The following is a 25,691-nucleotide window of genomic DNA, read 5'->3' as shown; positions in this document are numbered from 1 at the left end:
GATCTTACAACACTTTCTTGTCACGATTAAGAACTACAATCAAAATATCTGCAAAGAGTTATAGTGGGTAGCTTATTTTGTAAGATAAAGAAACAATAAAAAAAATGACAAAAGAAATAATAAATCCCACAGTGTAATATCCCACTTATTAAAGCCTAAGATTATTAGCCATGTAAGCAAAAAATCATACGCTTAAAAGGAATATGATTTTTTTAAAGTTGTCTTCAATTTTGCAGTTTCCGAGTTATAACAATTTAAAGTAAAAAGCCTTTACAACAAGAACTATAAAGTATTCTTAAAAAAAACTATTAATAAACTAAGTATTAAAAATATTAATAACTATTAATATATAATTAAAATTAAAAATTAGTAAACTATTTTTATTTCTCAAATTGATTCATATACTTCAAATTCTGGATTTTGTCTCGTAAATGTATTTCGTTTAACATGGGGAAAAATAGTTAAAAATAATTATTCAAGAGATAACAAATATTATTGTTCTTGTTGTCGTCGGCCATTGAGGCAGAGGGTGTGTGACAGCGCTTGTTTTCCATTTATGGCCAAGAATTATACTTCTGCCACGCCCATACGTCACACCCGTTTATAGGGTGGACCCATTCATACATCCATCCATTCGTCCACAGATCGTAATTTTGAACCAGAGAATGATCAATCTCCAATTCAGAACCCCCAGAGGCATTGATTTGTTATGGGAATATGGAGGACTTCGTGATTCGACCGATTTAACGAGCACCAGTCACCCTTTACTACACGGGGAGTCTTCGGCCGGCAAGATTCGAACTCCCGTTCTCACAATCGTGAGTCCAGCGCCCTGCAGACCAGACAATCCCGGTCAACAAGTATTATTAAAATAAATATTTAAAAATATGAACCTTTCATTCTATATTTCAATTAATTACACTGAAATTCATTTTTTGGTGGATGTAGAATTTCAAAAATATAGCTTTAATTAGCCAACAGTTTTAAATATCATGGTAGAACAAAAATGTCTTTTTATTTATTTATAGTTGTAGTTAAAGTAATTTAGTTAAGCTATTAAACTTCTTAGAGTATAATTTCTGTAACAAAATTATTCTATGGTTTAGTATAAAATATGTTAACTGTAATCGATGTTTTAATTTATATCTTACATAACATTCATTCGTAATATTAAATATCTGCAAAGAGTCATAGTGGATAGATTATTTTCTAAGAAACGAAAGAAATAATAAATCGCGTGGGTGTTTATTTCTCCTACATGCGTGGGAGTTAAATAATCTCCCACTTATTACCATTACAAATATTGAATTATCCCATTTATAGTACATTTACACAGGAAACCTACTTTAAACGCTGATATAAAGTATAAGATTATTAGCTAAGTAAGCAGAAAAATCATACGCTTAAAAGGAATATGATTTTTTTTTATCTACTTTAATTTTACAGTTTCTGAGCAATAACAATTTAAAGTAAAATGCCTTTAGAATAAACATTATCAAACTTTTTTTTAAAAAAATGTTAATAAACTGTTACAAAACTATTAATAACTGTAAATATATAACTAAAATGAAAATTAGTAAGCTATTTTTTAATTTCAAAAATCGAATCATATACTTCAAATTTTGGATTTTGTCACGTAAACGCATTTCATCCAACATGGGATAAAAAAATTTTAATTTGTAATTCAAGAATTAACAAATATTATTAAAATAAATAATTAGAAATATTAAATAATTTTTACATTTTTGCTTGAACCTTTTCTTTGGTGAAAAGTATGTCTATGATATTTTTGTGTCCCCTTTCGCACTTTATTCACTCATCTTCGATAATTTATTAGTATGTCTTAATTAGAGTCATTTTAGGAGAAATTAAGGTTCGTTGAAGGATTGCTCATGAAGTTTTTTATCGCTTAGACCAGTGTTTCCGAAACTTATGACTTTTGTGTACCCTTTCTAAATTTTTCGTTATGCTGTGTACCACTAATAAAAAAATGAATGTATTTTTTTAAAAATATGTTTACTTTTCATTTTTAATACAAAATTTTCGGTGAAAAATTCTTACATTTTGGTAAAAAATTCTATGTTAAGGATAAAAATTATATTTTATTAAAATAATCGAAATAAATGGAATTTATTACAAGCCTTCACTATAAAAAAATTGCACAAAATTTAAAAATCACAACTAACTGTTGACACCACTAATTATTTACTGTTAACTCTGCAAAAAATAGCAAGAGAAGAATATGCAATCGTAAATTTTCATGGCTGGCTTTGTTTTTAAATAAAAGTTTTTGAAATTTTTGTTTGTTACAAGATATTTCGCATAAGAACGCGTACCCCCGCTAAACTGTACCCGTACCCCTGGGGGTACGCGTACCACACTTTGGGAAACACTGGCTTAGACGGACCCTTTATAAAGTATTTTATCGCGGAAATTAAGAATAATCAGGAATTTTTTTCCTTCTAAAAATGGAGTCAATGATACCTTTATTTGTAAACTAAAACAATCTTCAGATTTAAATTTTTTCACATTTTGTTTTTCACACACTTCACATATTGGATTTTGTCACGTAAATTTATTTCGTTTAACACTGGGTAAAAAAAAAAGTTCTTTAACAGACTCTTCATAAAGTTTTCTATCGTTCAGACGGATTCTTCAAAAATATTTTATCTCAAAAACAAAGAATATTCACAAAATTTTTCTTTCGGAAAATTCAGTCATTGTTGCATTTATTCATAAACAGAAATTGTTTAAAAAAAATTTCCTTTTGAATTTTGGTTTTCCTCACTAAAGCAGCACTTTATTTTCACATACTCACAAAATTATAAGTAAATTTTTCACTATTTCACAAAAAGTCAGAACTGACGATTGGTTTTCTGATTTTTCACAAAATCAAATGCCCATTTTCACAAATTTACAAAACCATGAACATGTTTTTCAGAATATCACAAAAACGGAACTTTTACAAGAAGTTTTAAACGGACTCATTTAATCATGGAAATTAGCGTCTTCGTACGTAGAGGAAAGGTATAAGAGAAAATCTAAAAGGGAAAAAATGGGTAAAAGGGAACAAAAGGGTATAGATCTCATGTACAGTGCGCGAAAACAAAACAGATGACCCAGAATAATTTTCGATCTAATGATCGGATCTTCTAGGACTCAATATTAAATGGTGCTCAAGAGGGTGGCATCGAATATGCTAATTAATGAATGCAGGCGATATTTTAAGTTATGAAAACAGACACAAAAACGTACTATTTCTAAATAAGCATAACTTTTTTTTCCTAAGGTTTCGGACTTCTGACCTCCAAAATATAGGCGTTAGCCACAATCTGGGAAATAAAGTCCCAATAGTTTGGTCAGAAGAGCACTCCAAAGTTTGAACCCCATGATATTAATTTTAATTTTTGCGTATTTCGCTATATCTCGAAAACTTTTAAAGCGAATTGAAATTTTTTTACACTCAATTATAAAATTCGCTTGTGCAAAGATAATTCCATGCCAAAAAAAACCTTTATTAAATATTTTTCATTCTTAATTATTTTATCTAATAATGGTAGGAAAAATTTGAATTGCAAGGTATACATATTTTTCCATCATTTTGAAGAATATAATTTTACATGGCAAAATACAAAATTTGAGCAAAATCGGTCGAATAGTTCCTGAGAAATTGAATTTTAAGTATCTGACTTTTTTGAAATTAGTTTCTCAGGAACTACATGTAAACACTCACAATTGGTAAACATTTTTATGTTCCTAGTAAATCTATAAATTTGTGAAATATTCCAATAATATATGCATTGCATTTATGATAAAATTTTTTTTTTCAGTTTATACAGACTACATGAAAAATAAGTTTCTATTGCATGAATGTACACATTTAATGAGCTTGCAAATCTAAAAGAAAAGAACTAAAAAAGAATTTTACTTTAATGGCCTAAGGTTCAATACAATGCTGTATTTCATGCCAAATTTTATTATTTAAAATTTTTTTTTTGAAATGTATGACGAAATTCATACACAAGGAATTATATTAATAGAAAAAATTATATTAGTACAAAAATGTATCAGAAAATTTTACGAAAAGAATTATTATATAAAAAAGCATTTTTCTTTGCTTTCCTTTCCCTCCTTTTTTTACTGTTAATTTCATGAAAATGAGCTTTGGAAATAAGTATAACCTCTCTTAAATTGTAAGTGAATATGCGAATAAAAGGAATAAAGGAAATGTAATTTTTTCTTTACCAATGTATGGAAAATTCCATTGCAAAAAGCATTAATATTCTCGCACAAACATTCAGTTTTCAAAATAAATATTAAGGCATACGTTATGATTATAGTGAAATTTTTTTTTATTTTAGCAATAATATTTACTCATACTCATAATTAAATAACATTAAATCATTAAAAGCTATTAAAACCCGTTGAAAGAGAGAGAGTCACCACTTTCATAAAAGAACACTCTTTACTTGTTCAAAATTAAATTCTAACTAACTTCAGGGGTTTTGCGCTTTATGAATGAATAACTCTAATCCGAAACCATGAATAGGTTGCGTGACTTGTCCTTATGTGGTACAACAGCTTTTAACGCATTTTCTAAAACGAGGTAGTTGATTGAAATATACGAGCGTGCACAGAGTTCCTGTTCTTAACTATAATACAAAAAGAGTTTTTGCTTTTACTAAACAAAAATGTTTTACTACGACCAGTGCAAATAAAAAAATACTCACGCGTAGGAGCTACGACAATTTATTATAGCCATTATCATGAAAGTAATATTAAAAATATAAATTTCATTATTTATGTCTCTTATCATCCTTAAACTTTTTCATATCTAAAAACATTTCATATTTCATTGTTTTTCATTTAGATACCAAAAATATTTTTACGATTCGTTTCCAGAATTTAAAGGAATGAACGTTAAAGATTGATCTGTAGGGCTAAGTCAGGGTGCGTAAGTCTGAGTCTGACTCACTAGCTTTAGTTTTCATACGCGAGCTTATGATGAGGCTCTTATAAACTTTTTAAGTATTTTTAAACTACACAAATATCCTATCTGCTTTATTTTTAAGTACAAAAAAGTTTACAAATTAAAAGTATAGAAATTTAAAACTTATAAAAATTTAATTATGCGGGAAAAGAAAATTCTAATAATCTCTTCTAAACTGAGTTTTAAATGACAAAAAATGTGGTTTTTACTTAAAAAAATGTATATTTTAGAGGAAAGTAAATTCATAAATGCAACAAAACGTGATTTATTTGAAAAAAAAAGAACAATAAGTCTTGATAATATTTTTAAAGTTATTGTGATGATATTATAGAAATTACATATTTTCTACCTTTAAAATTTCCATTATTTCATAAATTTAATCATTCCTAATCCCTCTTTAAATAAATAAATCAGTCAATTAATTTTAATTCAATTTTATGTTGTTGTTGTTTTTAATTCCACTTGCCATACCAGAAAGCCTTCATGGTAAAACTGAGTGAATTTAAGGCAAAGGATGCGTTTCTTGTTTTTCAGTGGCTCCATATATGGTCAAGAATACAACTTCAGCCACACATACGACACAGCTTATTTTAAAGGGTGGACCTATTCATACATCCATTCATTCGCAGATCGTAATTTTGACCTGAAACAGAAAACGATCTATCTCCAATTCAGTATCCCCAGAGGTATTGATTTTTTATGGGAACTTAGAAGACTTCCTGATCCGACAGATTTAACGTGCACCAGTTACCATTTACTACACGGGGAGTCTTTGGCCGATGGGGATCGAACTCACAACCGCTTGGCAATGGATTTACCTCCCTACCAATCAGGCTACCCTCGCCCCTTTCAATTCTATAAAAACCGAATGCAAATATTTTTCTCAATAATAAATGTAATGGCTAACTTTTTATTTCAATGCTGGGGATTATTACTCAATGTCACGACAACTGATCATTTATTTGTTATATATATATATATATATATATATATATATATATATATATATATATATATATATATATATATATATATATATATATATATATATATATATATATATATATATATATATATATATATATATATATATATATATATATATATATATATATATATATATACATACATACACACAACATCATTTCATCACGAACATAAAGTATAAAAATAACTGCTGTCGTCCAGATTATTATAACAATCTGCAGCTAAAATAAATATGTCGACCGACGAGATTATTGTGTTGAGATTAAATGATAGTGGCTAGTCTGAAATAAAATATTCAATTGTAGGTGATTGTGTGAGTGAAACAAGTGCTCCTAAGGGAGCGATCACTTGTTTACCGAATGTCATGACAGAAAATTACTTATTTGTGCGTCAATGCAATCGGATTGGAGACTAGAGTGTAGATATTTATGACAAAAGATATTTTATTCAACAAACACATAGAAGTCAGCAAAGATCAATTTGAAGTAATGTCACTCAACAAGTACGAAAAAAATGTCGTTAGATTCTGGAAAACTTTTTTTTTATATGTATTATTATTAAGCTACAAGACAGGGGAGTACTTTATTTATTTATTATAACAAGTTTATTTTTACTCAAGGTTAAGGTTTAGTCTCTCGAACTCGTTGAAATTAATCTTAATTAATTTTACCCAATCATTCTTTTCTTTTCATTAAAACCTTTTTGGTTAATATAAACTTTAAGTCAAAAAAAGTAATTGGACACTATATTTCGTCTACACCAGCTCTAAGTGAATAAAGATTCAAAGTAGGGCTATGGGAAAATATATACTTTCTTAGAAAATTCGATTCAATGTTAAAACATACTCAGGAATTATTCTAGACTTCGTAAAAAATCCGTTATTGTGAGGTTGCGAAAAATATTTTCATAATTTTGTGAAAATGGTGTCCCGTTCTTTTCGGTTTTTCTTTCTCAGTTTTCTTGCCTGTCCACAAAGTAGGAACGACAGAAGCATTATTTTATATTAATATCACCCAGTTGCAAACGTTCGGCATTATCTCGGTTTATAACAGCGTTACACTAATAACGCAAAGGTCGTGGGTTCGATTCCCCCATACATTACAATTTTAATCTCAGTTCATTATTTCAGACAGTATTCGTTGTTGTAGATCATCTATGCATTATTTTAGTGATGACTTAAATAATTAATATTAATAATTATGTAGATAAGCAGATTCATATAAGTTTTCTTCTCTAGTTATAGGCTAACATCTGACCTCAAAACGAGGTTTACTGTCTGTACATATCGCTGGTTCAAAGTTAAAATGACACTTCTACACTCACTTCTCATTCAGATAACATGAGAAGTGAGTGCAGAAGTGTCGTTTTAACTTTGAACCAGCGATATATATCGGAAAAAAGCGAATTTTTTTTACAAGATTTAACGAATTCTCACACAAAAAAGTAAGAAATAACACAAATGATAAAATTTAAAAAAAAAACCCAACTTTTCTCTGATTTTGCACGAAAAAGTAAGAAATGAAATATTGGGTGTAACTTAAAGGTATCGAGTTGATATAATCTTAAATAATTTTTCAGATATTAAGTTCACATAAAGTTTTTATTAAATGAGTAGCGAGAATTTCGTGTAAGTTTTTGAAAAGAGTAGATGAAATGTCACGTGATATATTTTATATTATTGTTATTTGAAAACTGACGACAGTTCACCTGTTTTCCTTAAAGCATTAATACGAAATTCTTGCAACACATTTTAAAACTAACTTTATATAAAATGATCCTAATATAATGAAAATTAACTCAGTCTATGTCAACTCGATTCTTATAAGTTGAACCCAATATTTTATTTCTTATTTTTCATTGCAGAATCTCAGGAAAAGCGTTTTTTTACTTATATTTAAATTGTGTTTTTGTGAAAAATCACATCGGTGGTCCGATCAAATGTTTTGGGAATTTGCGTAATCTATCAATATTTTTCTAAATCTAAAATTATCGAAGAATCATTCCGTCTAAATCTTTTTTTCTCTAAACGATGATATTAATGGCCTGTTAACGATGATATAAAAAGCCATATCTCTTGAAGAATTGCAATTCCTAATTTATAAATTAAATTAATTATCATCGACTCTATTTTTCAAAAGGATGAAAGGGTTCATTTTTAAATTGAAAAATATAATGAAGAGCCTTTTCAGTAAATAAAATATTTTACAAAATTTTAGTTTTTGCGATAAAACAAGTTGTCAAGTGTTCATTTTTGCGGTATAATATTTTCTGAAGAGTTCAATTTACAGATAAAAACTTTGTGAAGGGTCCGTTATCGCATCCTTCACAAAGCTTCTCCTAAAAGAACTCATACTATAGTGCTAATTTAGGAAGCGTGGACAAAATCGTGGATATATCATGGACAAAATAATTAAAACACTTGTATAGTAATATTTTTTTGAAATTTCTCAAGAAATACTTAAAGAAATAATTTTATGACTTCTGAAATGTTCAGACCACGTGATTTCTCATACTTATCAATGAAATTCAAAGCTTTTAGAGGTTTGAAGGACCGACAATAAATTATATTTGTAACTTATAGAAATTATTTTGGTTATTATGTGCAATAATTATAGGTGGATTGAATCGAATAGAAGAAAAATCCTGCAAAGCCTGTTTTCTGCCTTTTCTGAACTAAATTATTCTCCTATTAAGAAGTTGTCCAAATTAAGAAAGAAGTGGTGGTCAGTAGGAGCCAGGACTAATGTGTATGAAGGATGATAAAGAAGTTCCAATTCCTGATGTTTTGTCATAATCCTTTGTGTGTGTGATTTGACAAGATTATGCAATGAGAAAAGAATCTTTAAGCTTTTGTATTATTCCATCTCGTGAGTTGCAGCAAATTTCAATTTTAATTGATGAGGTAGCTTTCATTAAATCATAATGAATCATAACTGCGCTGGAGCAAAAAATATTCACTCTCAACTTACATAGTTTTAACTGTGAAGCGACATGGTTTTTTAAAATTTCTAATACCCTTAATGTTTTAATGCCTAACCATGATTTCACCTGCTTTTTTATTTGTTCTTTGAAAATCTTCTCTTATTATATAAATGAAAATCAAAATAACATACTTTCTTTCGTCCACAGCAGAACATGGTTGAGCTCAGTATATGCTTCACCTTGTATCGTAGACGCGGGGGATGACCAATCGAGGTGGACATGTGGGCAGTCTGGTAGCAGAACAAAGCCTGTAACAAACAAAATTTTAAATGAGCAAAAATCATATTTTAAATTAGCAATTGAACTTTGTAACATATTTCTAAATTAACAACTGCGTTTTGCTACGCATTTTTTCTTTCTTTCTTTATTAAAAATTGGGCACCTGGGCCGCACAGAAGGCCCATATCCCACACAATACGCATTTTTAAATGAAAAATTGTATTTTGCTACACAATTTCAAATTAACAATATCATTTTATAACGTTTTTTTAAAGGAAACATAAGATTTTCAACGTATTTTTATACCAACAATTGTAACATGTCTTACATGAAAATTCTTTTTAGAAAGAAACAAACATATGTTTAATATTCTCTGTTGATTTTGCAACACTTTGAACTCTTGAGAATCAAAACTAAACACCACATTAGCATTTGTTATATTCTTCAGTAATCCGATATATCGTACATATTGATATACCGATCCGATATATCGACAGCATAACGATTATACCCTAAATCTCAATTACCAATCGAGCTGAAATTTAGACAGTATTTAAAGCTGTAAAGCATTGTCAAGAGTTTGTATTGTGATAATATATTGACCACATTTTAAAACTGCTCAGGAAAAGGTTTTTGGTAAAAGAAAAAATCAACAATTTTCTTGTAGGCAATAAGAAGTTTTTGCGTATTGTGCAGTTATCTAATGAAAATTCGAGAAACTTGTTAAGTAACCATCTGGAAACAATACTATAGAAAATATTTAGAGCAAAAATATCACCTTTAAAAAAGTGTCTAACTATATTGACTCAAGGTCTTGTAAAAAATGTCTACATTCATAAATAGTTAGAAAGTTATAAATGAATTGCACCCCTCATATGTACGGTATAATCACGCATTACACTTTGTCATACATCTTAAGATTTTATTTTCATAAATATGAATAAAACTTAATTTAAGTATTCAAATTTAATACAAATACAACTAAGGCATAGATATTTCTCTGCAGATTGACTTTTTTACTAAAATATTAATCAATTTACAAGTAGACGAGATTCACAGTAGAATCGTTGTAAGCAGTGCAATTTTATCGCAACAGACTTACATTTCTGAGCCCCAAAATCTGGGAGACATGGTCACACCAGTTTGGTCAAGAGAGTGGTCGAAAGTTTGGACCCCTTAATGTTAATTTTTTTTTTCTTCATATTTAGCCAATCTCGAGAACTTTTCAAATGAATTAAAAAATCTTTCCACGCAATAAAAAAATTCGTTTATTCAAAAATAATTCCATTAAAAAAATAACTTTTAGTGAATATTTATTTTGTTAATATTTTATTTAAAAATAGTCGAAGCAATTTTAAATTATAAGGTATTCAATTTTTTACATCATTTCATCAAAAGTAATTTTACAAGGCAAAATACAGAATTCAAGCGAAGTCGATTGAATAGCTCATATGAAATCTAACTTTAAAAAAGTTGTATTTTTAAAATTCCCTAAGTCAACTTTTTTTTAAAATTCGATTTCTCATGAACTATTCGACCGATTTCGCTCAAATTTTGTATTTTGCCACATAAAATTACATTTTTTAAAATGGTATAAAATATTGCATACTTACAATTTAAAATTTTCCGACTACTATTAAATTTTATAATTTTTTGCATAAATTTTTCAATTCGCTTAAAAAGGTCTCGATATATGGTGGAACAGGTAAAAAGTAAAATCAGCATTTAGGGGTCCAAACTTAGGAGTGCTCTCTTGACCAAATTATTGGGATAATATTTCCCAGATTGTGGCAACCCCCTACATTTTGGGGTTAGAAATCCGAATCCATCGCAAAAAAGGTATGATTATTTAGAGAAAGTACGTTTTTGTGTCTGATTTAGAAATTCAAAACATCGTCTACACTATTTAAAAAGCATATTTGAGGTCACCCCTTAAAACCTTTAAATCAGAGTCCTAGAACGTGAACTGTATACACTGTACAACAGACCAAAAAATTAAATAAATTATTGAAGTAACTATAGTAGTTTGAACTATTTAATTTAATCGTATTAAAATCAAAATAGTAAGTCATGCTCCCAAATACCTGTAGTTCTGAGAGTTAAATTTCTTTTAACAGTCATTTCGGAAATAACACATGAAAATTTAAAAAATAACACGAGAAGTAAGTCTACGTGAGTTTCGAAAATAATTTTCGATATCTAGTAAAAGCAGATTTTGCTATTTTTTTTAAAAATGTAAAGAAATGTTTTTGCTAGAAATGTTCAATATTACTTTGTTGAAGCGAAAAAAAGGAACTCTTTGCATCTTTTTTTTATTGCACGTGAGTTCACTCTGCCCAACGACCTGGATTTATTCTTAAAAACTTTCAGAAAATTATTTAAGTTGCTTTAAATGAAAATAGCATCATTTGGAGACATTAAAATTTATCAAATTGTACAAACGACGCGAGGACAAATTTGAAACTTTTTCCAATTTCTTATTCTCGTATAGACAAATAATTTTGTAATCAGTGTCACAAATTTCATGCAAAATGTGAATTTTGCTCCAATCGGGCAATACAATACTGCCGACGAAAAAGAGAAAGAAAAAAACAGAGGAACAACTGGTAGTTCAGGTTTATAGCAAATGAAGCACTACACGAAAAAATAATTCATTTCCATTGTCAAGCAATGATGAGTCATTTCCTAGTAATTTAATTTACCCTTTTGCTGAAATCCATATCTTAATTCTCACCAGGAAACCCTTTTTCTTACTACTTTTCCTACAAACTACTTATGTCTTGAAATTAGTTTTTATTTGAAATTGGGCATGATATTACGAAATTCTATTACATTTACGTGAAATGGTCATTGAGAATTTCAATGGCAGAGTATATGCCAGCAAAACCACGAAGGATATTTCATACAGGCTATCAATAAAAAGGAAGCAAAAACATTTCATTTCCGTTATCAAGCAATGATAAGACATATGCTGGTAATTTAATTTCTCTTTTAGCTGAAATCCAGATCTTAATTCTCGCCAGGAAACCTTTTTCTTCTTCTTTTTTTTCCTGTTAACAAGCTTGCGAACTACCTACGACTTGAAGGTAGTTTGTAGGTGAAATTAAGTATTGTATCATGAAATTGTATCACATTTACGTAAAATGGCCATTGAAAATTTCGATAAAAGAATATATGCCAGCAAAGCCACGAGGCTATTTCATACATGCAGTATATTTTATGAATCAATAAAAAGAACGCAATCTATGATTGAAAACAAGTGTTTCCTAAAAAAAGCATTTATTGAATTTTTGAACACTGCATATGTTAAAAAAATCCTTTTAACGTTATTCTTGAAATGGCTCTTAATCTTTAACATATTGTTACTCTAAGAAACTATACGCAGCTTTGTTGAAATGCATTATTTATAATATATTTTTATTTTAAAAAAGATACCTGGCATGTTTAATTATGCATTCAGATTCATCAATTTTTAACCACTACCATTGATCTTAATCTCACATTCACATGAGTACAAAGAAGAAATTAGTTCCCTGTAGAAATTAACAAAAATTCTTTAACTTAGTTCTTCAAATGGTTCTTAATTATTAATATAAGGATACTTTTCAGGACTACCCACGGTTTTGTTAAAATGCATTGTTTACAACAATTTTTTAAAATACTTTTTATGCATAATTTTATGCATTTAGACTTATTCAGATTTTAACCATTGCATTATCTCACATTCACACAGAACTTTGCTCAATGAAAAAAATTAATCTATTGTATAAATAAAAAACAATTATTTTTTATATTGTTCACCAAATAGTTATTAATCATTATTGTAATGATACTTAATAGCTTTGTTGAAATGCAATGTTTGTAATGATTTTTCAAAAAATGCACAATACATGCATAATGATGCATTTTAGACCCTAAGTTTAAACACTGACATAGATCTCATATCTACATATGGAGCTTTACAGAATGAAAAAATTAATCGTGTCAAAATCTATCATTACACTAAGTGCATAATGTAATAAATAACTTTTGAAAATTAGTTGCATTTTTCAATATAATTTAATACCCCATGCATTATAATTTACTCTAGCTCCATTCTTTAGTATGATCCACAGCTCGGCATAACAGAAACAGCGATCGATAAAGCAAGAGCGCCCCTAACTGTAAATGCTTCAGGGTAGTATTCTTACATTCGAACCTTTTTATTTTCGTTCGTTTAGTAATCTATACATTTAGTACTTTCAATGAAATCATATGATGTTATCTAACAATCTTAATGGAATCTTTTCTTCACCAATTTTTGAATCAACGAAATAGTATTTAATGAAGTGAATGCGAAAATAATACCACTATTGCCAAACTTGGCATCATTCCAAGAAAACATCGTTTCCTTTTACCCGTTTGGCACTTCTTGGCATAAATGTAATTACTAGAAAATTTTATTACGTTTACGTGATAAATGTTAAAAATAAAAAATAAGAATTGAGATGTTTTCAAATTTACTCACGAAAATAAAATGCGTTTAAAGTGTCTCTTTTGTTTTTCAGATAAGATCTGTGTCGCTATAAAATAAATAACAATAAAACAGAAGACATTTTCAAATTTCCAATCTACTTCTCTTCAAAGAGAATGGGAAATAGCTTTCTTTTATATGGGAAGTCTTATTTGCGCAAAATGTTTTCTTATAATATTTATAAAAAAGAAAATATTAATCTCCATTAACCATTTCGTGAGAAAACATTAAATAACAAGCTGACCTGTTAAGTCCGAAACCACCCTCTTAACTCTCGAACAGATTGTTATTGATATATAAAAGTGGTGTCTAAATAAATTAAAGTGACTATGAATTACAAAGAAGAGACAGCTTAAAGCGCCACCTGGTGGAAACTGAGAAGTTGATCGTTAATGAGTTAAGAAGGTGGATACGGACTTAAGTTATCATCATGCATATTAAAAACCAAGTTAGTTGCTCTTATCTAAAATGACATGGTTAAGACCAACTATGAAAAATTTCAATCACTCATAATTTTAGGCAAATTAGGCTATTTAAAAAACTTAATAATGTTATCAAAAAATAAATTGAGTATCACTAAAGTTCGTTATAAATTAGTCGTTATTAGTTAAAAGTCCAAATGGCCAAAATGGGTGAAATAAATACTTATTGATATATATTCTTAAATGAAAAAAAAAAGAAAAAAAACTTAAAAAATCTAAGAATAACTATCAATATTATAATCTCACGAATTATTTCTTTTGAGAATTATTTTTAATTAAATTTTGATGAAGATTGTTTTCTATCTTTAGTGAATTACATTGAAATTTTAATTTTCCATAACATTTGTAAAAGCTTCTATTAGTCCTTGATGTAGTTGAATTGTTTTAAAACTAGTGGTAGTACAGTAAAAACACGGTTTAAATATGAAATGAGAAGTTCAAACCAGTGAAAAATTGACAAGTACACTCCTCTTAGTAAGTGGTAAAAAGTTGCATTAACTTGCCTGTCCGGTTTTGGTGAGATTTCGGTAAATGAGGAATAAACTTAAAACTCTCAGATTAGTGACCCATCGTTTCCCTTTTTTCCACGCTGAAGCGAATGAGAGCAAGTACATGGTAACGGGACTAATAGATTCTAAATTATTTTAATTTTATGCACAAAAAGTAAAATGTTTGACTCGTACTTTATTTACTCATTTGTCATTGCTATCTGGACAAGTGATTTACTATTTCCCTTGTTTACTTTTACAATAAAATGAATGAGATGAAATGTCAGTCAATTGGATTAATATTTCCGAAGTTGCATGGGTTTTTATTTATATAAGAATGATTTTTACACTTTAAGCATTGCTGTCTAGTAGGCATTGCTTTCTTTGCTGTCTACAAGACAGATAAGGTATTTTTTCTTGTGTATGAGGCATTATTTCATTTATGTTCAATGAATAGTATGAGACGAAATACGAATCGATAGGATAAAGTTGCTGGAAAGAAAAATGTAAATAAGTATAGGTAAGAAACGGTACTTTTTATACCTAACAACGCTGGCAACTTTTTTTATGACGGTTTTTGTCTATATTTGAGATATTTCAGCTGCACTAAAAGAATATTTTTCCACTATTGAAATCAGGCATGCCAAACTAAATTCTCAAAACTAGTCAAACTAAGGCCACAACTACAGGCAATCTTACAGAAATAAAAGCGAGTTTGTACAGAAGTTGCAAACTGCACTAACACAAACTGTACTAACACATACAATAGCTATGCTTGCAAAATTTATGTAATATATATTTTAATAAAATTGTATTTTAAAAAAAATCGGTTATTGACTTGTGCTTATTCGGTCTGTAATAAAATTTTAACATAGCTTTAGTAAAACTCGCATTTCAAAAACATTAAATAATAATTTTGAAGAAACTTTATTCCGATATACGTCGATATTTTGCCAGGAAATTTTTACAATTGTTTTGTCCCGAAATTAAAATAAAAAAATAGCTTTATTTTTTCGTTTTTTTTCTGATTGTTTCCAATTAATAATTTTTCAATAATTTCGGAAAAATAGTTAAAAATATTTTGTATAACTTAAAAAAATGTATTCCCATACTTATATATACATAATTTTAAATATTAAACAAAGTTTTGTATGTCTATTACGCTTACAATTGTGATTCAATAGGCAAAGGCGTAGCTCACTTTGCTGGTAGGTAGCTGGGTGTCGTGAGTTTGATCCTGGCTGTCGACTGAACAACCGGCATGGATGCGGAGCAAGGTACTCGCAAAATCAGTCGTGGCTGAAAATCCTCTAACTGGTTGTGGAAGTTCAGATAGATGGGTACCAGCTAAGGCAATACTTACGTCATCTGACAGTGGTCAAAATTATATGACAGTTTTACCAAGAGATAGAGCCTTAAAAATAGAGCCATCAGCTAGGTCAACATATGGCCAAACATCTAGTTTAGTCATAGTTGCACTTGGAGAAAAACATTTAATAGTTATAATAACCAAAGATAAAAGAAATCTATCTCGTAAAGTATCTCTAATGGGTGTCTCGTAAAGACGAAAGAAGGGTGCTCTAACCGTCAAAACTTGTTTCAGTTGAAATTTGAAGGTGAGTCAGCTCATTCCCCTTTCAACTCTTTTCTGTTCCCCCCCCCAGAAGTTTTGATGTTTAGTATGCCTACCTCTTCAACGGAGTTTTGTGAGATATTTTTTTCGTGCATAAATAATAATTTGCAACCTTCTATGTGCATACTTTTTTCTTCGTTTTTGTGAAAGATTCTAAAAATTATGTTTAGTGTGGTTATTGCAAAAAACTTACACCTTGTAAATAAACTTACATGGTACAAAGATCCGCTATCGAACGTTTTAGATCAGATGCTGATCAATTGTGGGAATTCAGCTGAATCACCAGAATCTATAATTCACAAACATTGTTGAAAAAATTTGGGGAAGGTTGTAGTCGTGACTATCTGAGCAGAAATATCTCTTAAGTAAACCAAAAAAAAATTTAGCATTTTAAATTATAAAATTTGGTTATCGAAAAATTATGTTTAGTGTGGTTATAGCAAAAAACTTACACCTTGTACATAAACTTACATGGTACAAAGATCCGCTATCGAACGTTTTAGATCAGATGCTGATCAATTGTGGGAATTCAGCTGAATCACCAGAATCTATAATTCACAAAGATTGTTGAAAAAATTTGGGGAAGGTTGTAGTCGTGACTATCTGAGCAGAAATATCTCTTTCAAAAAAAAAAATTTAGCATTTTAAATTATAAAATTTGGTTATCGAAAATTGTTTATTCGTGTAAAAAATAATAATTTATCTTTATTTATTATATTATTTAATAATAGTCGGAAAAAATTTTAAGTTGTAAGGTCTAAAAATTTATGTAATTTTAACTGACGAAATCCAAAATTTGAATAAAATTAGTCCAATAGTTTGATTGGTTGGTTTAACATTTATAATCGAAATAATTTATTATATCAAAAAAACTAAATCATTTATTATATCAAAATTCATATAACTTACAATTAAAAACTTTTTCAACTATTATTGTTTAACTTTTATATTCCTATTATTTAATATTTCTATTATTTTTAAATAAAATTATAGAAAATATTAGTTCATTATTAAAAATTATTTTCAGCATTAAATTATTTTTAGCATGGGACCATATTTCCGAAATTGTGGCTATCCCCCTTAATTATTTTCTTCTTTTTGATTAGAAATATAAATCCCTAAAAAAGCGGTATGTTTATTCAGAGAAAATGCATTTTGTGTCTGATTTCGCAGCTTAAAATATAAAATATTGTCCGCTCTTATTAATTAGCATATTTAAAATTAAATCCTTAAGCCATTAGATTGAGTTTAAGTATGTGAAAATACAAAAATTAGTACAAAAATTATTCAGAGCATTCACTTCATGTTAAGCTCTGTTCTTAAATTTGTCCTTAAGAAATGGTAACTTTTAAGCTTTACCGCAACAAAATTTTTGATTTTTTAAAATAGTTTTTTCTTGAATTTTAAGCAATTTTAATCTCATTTTCATACTTTTTGGTCTATTTAGGAGCCAAAAATATAAATTCTGGAGCAAAGTAAGAAGTATATTTATTCAGACACCCATAATTAAGAAATATGCAAAATCTTGAAACTATAAGATTTTGCAAATTTCTTAATGATGGCTGTTCACAACTTATCCAACTACCGTTATAAGATAGTCTGGCTTTTTCATTATACTCCTATTGCATATTTAAAGAAAATGGTTTTGAGTTTAATTTTGTAATTTCTTCAGAAAATAGTTCTAATTGGTTATCATATCATAGGTCTGATATTTATGCAGCTTGGATCAAGCTGCAATCAAATTCGATGTCAATTATTTACCGATATATATTCTCCAATATTGATCTCGCAAACCCTACTTAATTATAAAGTCTTTTAAAAAGAGATCAAGGTTTGAGAAAAACAATGAAAGCATGAACAAACTGCCAAACTCGTCCTATTTTTAAAAAAAAATTTATTTAACTTTTTTATGTACGTGTTCAATTTTTGTTCAAAAATTTAATCCGAAGTATTAGCTAACATAAATATATAAAAATAAAAACCGTATTGTAATTATACTGCATTGGAAAGCAACTTAAAATGTTTAATAATCCACCTTCCAAAGAAGAAAAACGTGGATTTTTCGGTTATTTGTTATAGATTCTGATATTTACAGATTTCTAATAGATTCTGTTATTCGAAATCAGAAAGTTTAGTTTCAAATGTATTTCATTTCAACTTATACACTCCGGAAATACATTCAAATTGTGTAAAAATAGAACCAGATAGTTTAGTTTCAAATGTATTTTATTCCAACTTATACATTCCGGAAATACAGTCGAATTGTGTGAAAATAGAGTAGAATACTTTTTTTGAAAATTTTAATAAGGTTTTCTTTTTTAAACCAATCGGAAAAGGGTTTAGAAATAACAACACTAATCAATCAGAAACTTATTTTACGAAAAAAATGATTTTATTACTGGAGAAAAATAAAATAATGGACATAGACAATTTAGATATTAAAGAAATTATATATTTAATTTATTATTAATTTATAGTATAGTATTTTAATGTGAATATTTTGACACAAAATGCTACTTAAAATTATTGTTCTTGCACTCATTTATAGTTTTTGCATTGATCAGCATACAATACGCTTAAATTTTCTTTAACCCTTTCAGGGATGGCGGAATAAGAACTATCCCATTTATTTTTGAAAATAATATAAACCACTAAAACTGTAATTGTTTTTATTTCTTAAATAACGTGGTTTTTAATCAAACACTTTTTCATTTGAAAAATGTAAAGATATAGCTAATTGCTTGAATGCGAGCAAGCATGCAATGTCCACATATCTTGACTAAATTTTGACGTTAAATTCTTTGACTAAATTTGAAGAAGTATTTCTTTTTTTTGACTAAATTTTTGGATTAAAACTTTCTGCCCTGCAACCTAATTAAATAGGAATAAGTTAAATTAATTAACATTGTTTTTTTTCCAATTTAAACCCCTATATATTGACGTTTGTCACATTAAAATTAATTAAAAAAATTTATTAAAATAAGGAAGAGGTAAATAAAGAAGCCTTTAAAATAATGTTATATGAAAAGTATTAGTAATCTTTTTATTTATTTATTTACGATGAAATTTTTTTGAAACATGCATGACTCTCTCTTTTTCTCCATCACCTCTTTTATTGTTGTGCGTAGAGGGAATTGATAAAAATGGGCAAAAATTATTTTGAATGATTCATTAAATAAGTTTTAAGGCTTTAAGGTTTATTGAAATGCATAGTGGAAAATGCGTAACTTAAATGTAGTTGAAGAAATTTATTTTAAATAATATACCTTGTATCTGAAAATGATAGTGGAGTAATTGATTTTGAATTTAGCAAAATTGTTTAAATAAAATATGCATAAAATGTGTCGCTTTAACTATTTAAAAAAAACTATTTCGGTAATACATTTAAAATATAATTAAAGAATGAATGAAAAAGTGAGTTAACCTTTTCAAGACTGATTTCTAATTTATAAGCTTTTTTCTTTTGAAAGCACGTTTTTTTTAAACTTTATTATTTATTTTTTTTGAATTTTTTTTACCATTGACAATATTACAAACCAGTTTTCTCAAAATTTGAACTTACTTCTTGCAGTTAGGCCCAGAAATATTGATGTTCCATCAGTCTTTTTGAGTGGAACATATGATGTACCACCAATAGCCAACTGTAACGGATGAGATTTAAAGGGTAAACTTTCAAAAATCATGCAAATTACGATTCCAAACAGGAAAACATCATTCAAAAATGATATAAATAATGTTTATTTTGTGACACTCACTTTTTCTTAGAACTATTTCTGTTATTTTTCTCTCGAAATTATGCATAATTCTTTACAAATATCTGATTTCTTCAAAGCGATGCAGTCACGGCAGTTTTACAAGTGCTGTTAATCATTCAAAAAGAAGGAGGTTCCAAAGACTGCAATGTGCAAATCTTATGTGGGATATATTTGGCCCAACAGTCTGCATGGAACGTTTAATGTGTCATATATGACCCGCCAGGTTCGAAAGGGTTAAAATTAGAATTAATAGGTGCTCAAAATTAAACGATTATGCTTTCCATTTTATTAATTTAATTTTTTGAAGATATTACGTACGGAAATAGGTAGTTTTGAAAGTTTATTAAATAAAAAAGCTTCCGGAAACTTTCACAATTTCAGTTCATTATTCTTCTTCTTATGGGGTTTACCATCATAATAATTTGTATTTTGTTAGAAAATAATAATTATTAATTTTTCAGTATTAATATTTTATCTAAAAGCTTAGTTTCGGGCTTAAAATGAATTAAAAACTTGAAAGGGCTTTATGCATGCTTGAACAATTTCGATATTAAATACCTAAAAAGACTGCTTAATACAATTTTTGTTGTTATTATGATTACAATGAAAATATTACTGATCACTTTAAAAATATGTATCGAAATTCTATGCCATAAATTCATATATATTTCACGATTTTATAAAAATCGAACTCAAAATGTTTTGACTCTTAAATCTGATTACAAATTCGCACCAAAAGCTGAGAGCAACACCCATAGTGAAAAAAAAGAAGAAAAAAAGAATCCGTCAAACTATCTAAATCGTTACAATCTTTCTGTAAAATATAAGAAACATTTCAGAAAAAAATTACATGCTGCTTTCGATATTAGTTTAACCGGCAAACCCTATTTTGAAGAAAATATTAAAAGGAACTTAGAATTTAAAAAAAAATCATCCCAGCAAGCAACTAAGGAGGCAAAAACGGCTCCAAATAATACTACGCTACTCAAAACCTTCATACAGACCTCCTAAATTTCCTTTCCCTAGTATAAAAATTTAAAATCTCTTTGCAGAAGCAATAAAACTCGCTCCAAATACTTCTGCATTTAGGAATGTTTTGCAGAATACTCCTTCCCTTTACTCAACCGATACGGAAAGAATATTAAAAAAAAAAAAAAAAAAAAGAAAAAGAAAAAAGATGGGAGAAGATTCAGTTCAGTCTTCTTATCGATTCTAACCTATCCCCGAAACTATTTTATTGATCGAGCTTCTCTATGAGGTCTATAATAATGGATCTTCTTTCTTTCATTAATCGGGCAGAGTTCTGTAATGTTGGATATTATTGATACACGCTTTATAACCCCTTTGCCCTCATTCTCTTCTTAAGAGTGACGACTTTTTGGAAGTCAATAAATTAGAAATAAGATATTATAAATTTTAATAAAATGCATTAAACTATTTAAAATATATTATACTAATAAAAATTAATTTCCGGATTTTAGGAACTTTTATTTTTGAAATTTAGAGTGATGACTTTTAGAAAGTCGGTAAATTAGAAAAAAGAAATATAAATTTTAATAAAATGCAATAAATTATTTCAAATATATTATACTAATACAAATTAATAGCCGGTTTTTAATTATTAATATTTTTGAATCTTAGAGTGAAAGTCAGTTAATTAGAAATAAGATATATAAATTTTAATAAAATGTATTAAATTATTTCAAACCTATTATACTGACACAAATAATTGGCTGGATTTTAACTACATAACGTCGCGTAAATATTTAATACACTATATGTATTGCGTAAATATTTAAACATCTACTTTCTTTTATATTATTTTATTCATATTTTATTTCAACTTATGTTTTCTTATATTTTTATGGAAATGGCGTTGAATTGTGCAGAAATTAAAATGAATACATTTTCGAAATTTTTATATGGTGTGTGTATCTTTTAAACCAATTAGAAAAAGGATTAGAAATAAAACTAATCAAGAATTTTATTTTTCAGGAAAAAATGGCTTTATTACTTGAGAAAAATAAATTAATGACATTGAAAATGTTGTAATTAGATGGGGAAATTAGATATCTAATTTAATTGAGAGTATTCAAACACAAAATCCTGCTTAAAATTGTTGAATCATTTATTGCTCTTATATTGAATATCACATAATGGGCTTGAATGTACATTAACCATGATAAAAATAAAACTAATCAATTGATAATTAGTGGAACGGAACTAATTAAATTAGGAATAGATAAAATTAATTAAAATGAAGATGAGAGAAATCTTTAAAGTCAAGAATAAAGAAACCTTTAAAATATGATGTTTAAAAAGTATAAGTAATTTTTATTCATTTATTCACGATGACGTTCTTAAAAGCTCTATACAATTTCTCAATTTAAAAAATTGTATTGAGTTTTTGATCACGTGATAGGAGCAAATATAGCCCTGCCAACTATGCAAAAAGTCTATAAAAACTAACTCAAATTTTATTTTAGACATTTAACTCTTTATATTTTTACCTCATTTTCCTTTGCGATTTCTTCGTCGATTAAAAATGCAAAATTAATTATAAAAATAATTCAACTTTTTTCATTTTGTAATATGCTTCTTTAGTTAATTAACCTCATTTTTTTAACCATAGTTTAGAAAGATAATTTACACATAAAAAGTTCTCAAACCTATTTTTTCAAACCAATTTCTCTTTCAAAATATAGATATTTTTACTCACGTATACAAATAACATTCTTTATCAAAATAAAAGCTTTTTCTTTAAACAATGATTTTTGTTGAAAATTGTATTGAGTTTTTGATCACATGATCGAAGTGAATATAGTCTTGCGATAAACAAAAAGTCTATAAAAACTAATTAACATTTGTTTTTAAAATTTCTCTCAGGATATTTTTATATTATTTTCTGTTGAAATTTCCTCTTCAATTGTAAAAATTCAAAATTAAGTAACGGAAATGTGTTAATAAATCAGAATTTTTCCAATTTATTGTTTTATATTTCTGTAACTAATTAAGCTCATTTTTTGTTAGCTACAATCTAAAATTATAATTTATAGACAAAAAGACCAGTTTTTAAACCATTTTCTCTTTTAAGATAAAGATATTTTACTCACGTGCACAAATAACATTTTCTATCAAGATAAAAGCTTTTTCTTTGAGCAATGATTTTTAGAAAATTGTATTCAGTTTTTAATCACGTGTTAGGAGTAAATATAGCCCTTCGAATTATGCAAAAAGCTTATATATATATATATATATATATATATATATATATATATATAAATATATATATATATATATATATATATATATATATATATATATATATATATATATATATATATATATATATATAACATGATATATGTAATATATATATATCAGTGGTCGGAAAAACTACATTATTTTTGTAGTTTACTATAACTAAAACTACTTTGTTACAAATGCAGTTAAATACAACTACTTTTTTTGAATGTAGTGACTACAAACTATTTTGGAATTCAGTAACTGCTTAGTATGAAATTATTAAATGCTTGCAAAATTACGAATTTACTAACTATTAAATTACTTTAAGGCTTTATATTTGAGTTGATTCCTCTTCTTCATGAGCCGTTTGCCTGAATTCCACCACATCATTAGTGCCCTCCTTTCAAAAATTTTTAATTGCCAAGAAACTTTTTAATTACCAACAGCTAAAAACCATACTTTCAGCTATAACTTTAAAACTAATTATTATTTTTTTAAAACTTTTTTTTGTACGCAGATTTTTACAATTGCTACCAATATTCTATTAAAATTTGAAAATGATCGAATAAAAATTTTACTTTTTCCTGCAATATAAATCCTAAAAATATTCATTGTAATTCTTTTAAACACATGTAAGTTTCTGAGAGTAGAAAGGTCTCATAAGAAGAAATATATATTTCAGTAGGAAAAATACTTTCTTTTTCATTATCTCTCTATATACCCGGTTTTATTCAATTAAGTTAAGTGAAACTCGATATTAGCATACTTTCAAATATAATTTATTTTCCACAAAAAATATTCATCTTTTACACTAAAAAAGTTTTATTTTTAAAGCTAATGGTCTGACTCATCATACAAATAAAAATTTTAGTAATTTTATTCTGCTTGCGAAAAATAAAAACCTCAAGGAACTGATTTTGTTCCGTTTTCCTTTATATAGCGAAAAATAAATATCCCAATATGTACATGTAATTAAACTAGACAGATATCGACATGGGAGCTGGTTTATTTGTTTTTACTGTTAGATTATTCCAAGTGAAATCGACCAATGACAGTTGCATTCATGTTACAGATTTTCATGAATATTTTTTGTATAAAAGAGGTTGCTAAAAAAAGACTAAAATAATTCTTTGAAAATGCTTGGACCCAAACTACGAAAACTAGAAAATTGGTTCATATATATATATATATATATATATATATATGTGTGTGTGGGGGGGGGCGGGGTGATTCTCACGAAATAGGAGAGTTCACTGTCCCTTGCTCCAAGATCTAATACTATAATACTAAAAGAACTTTTTCTTAAAAAAATTAATAAATTGCAGTGCTGTTAGCATTTTAAAATGACTTTGCACTAGCATTGACTCTTTTGTATACTTAAAAATTTTTATTGAACTTCAAAATGTCATTTTCCTCCCATGTCCCAAACAATGTTTCCTAGCTTCAATACTAGCTTCAAAACTTCCCATAAATTTTTCAATATCTAATTTTTTTTATCTCAACCAGTGTAAGCATTTCTAGAATGTACACGGAGGGTATTATTTACAAAAACTTCGTTTAAAATATTTTTTCTGTCAATAATATGTTTGTTCCAAGAAAATCAGTCATTTTCCTGGCTACTTTTATTTAGTGGTTTATAACCAAAATAGATAGAGCCAGCAATCAATATCTTATGCTAATAGATTGATTAGATACACTCCTAGATGAACATGTCTTGTTGCATGAATAAAGGACTAATTTTCTGGTTCAAAATCTATTTCAAAAATTTTTTCAATATGAGTAGGTTTTTGTGTTGTCATTTTCCTGTCTTCTTGAAATCATTAATAACATAAACTGCACAGATTTATCTGAGTTATTTTAGGAAATCCTGTTGTTTTCTGCAGAATGTAAACGTCTTAGGCCGAAATATTAAATTAAAGTAAGGTTATATGCTATAAAATGGCGAATTTGTCACTATCCTGGCTGTCATTTTCCTGGGTTATGAATTCCAGGACATTGAAGTGTTGCAAAAATATTTTTTTAACTGCTAATACTCTAAGGAGGAAAGGCAAATATTAACCTAATACCAAGTTTATGTATGATTATAATATGGTTGGAAGTAATCAAAGTTATTTATTTATTTAATGATTGATTATTATGCACAATTTTATTCTGTACACATCAGCAACAAAAAAAATTAGATTCTTTCTATAGTGGATAAAAAGAATTACTTTAAGCAATTTATGGTTCATCTAACATAAAGGCTTAAGTTGAGTTACTTACCATTAACTTAAAATGACTGTTTTTTAAACTTCTAAGCTAATATGTCATTTTCCTGGCATTCAAGCTTTGGTGAATTTCTATTTTATTTTTTTTCTCGAGCAAATGCCAATAAACTACACTGCTATCTGTGAGAT

At 27.7% G+C, this 25,691-nt stretch overlaps 1 protein-coding gene across 1 annotated transcript in view; it reads right to left on the bottom strand.

The window, feature by feature from the left end:
* LOC107453838 (rho GTPase-activating protein 100F) overlaps positions 1-25,691 on the bottom strand; it is a 102,723-nt gene that overhangs the window by 59,509 nt on the left and 17,523 nt on the right. The window contains exon 2 of the mRNA XM_016070801.4: positions 9,091-9,207. Within this exon, the coding sequence (XP_015926287.1) occupies positions 9,091-9,180 (90 nt within the window). The 5' untranslated portion in view covers positions 9,181-9,207. The remainder of the gene's footprint in view (positions 1-9,090; positions 9,208-25,691) is intronic.

Source organism: Parasteatoda tepidariorum, chromosome 11, assembly GCF_982258835.1.
Source record: "Parasteatoda tepidariorum strain Cologne lab strain chromosome 11, Ptep-v5.0, whole genome shotgun sequence".
NCBI classification, from domain to species: Eukaryota; Metazoa; Arthropoda; class Arachnida; order Araneae; family Theridiidae; genus Parasteatoda; species Parasteatoda tepidariorum.
This window is presented reverse-complemented; position numbering and strand designations above follow the sequence as displayed.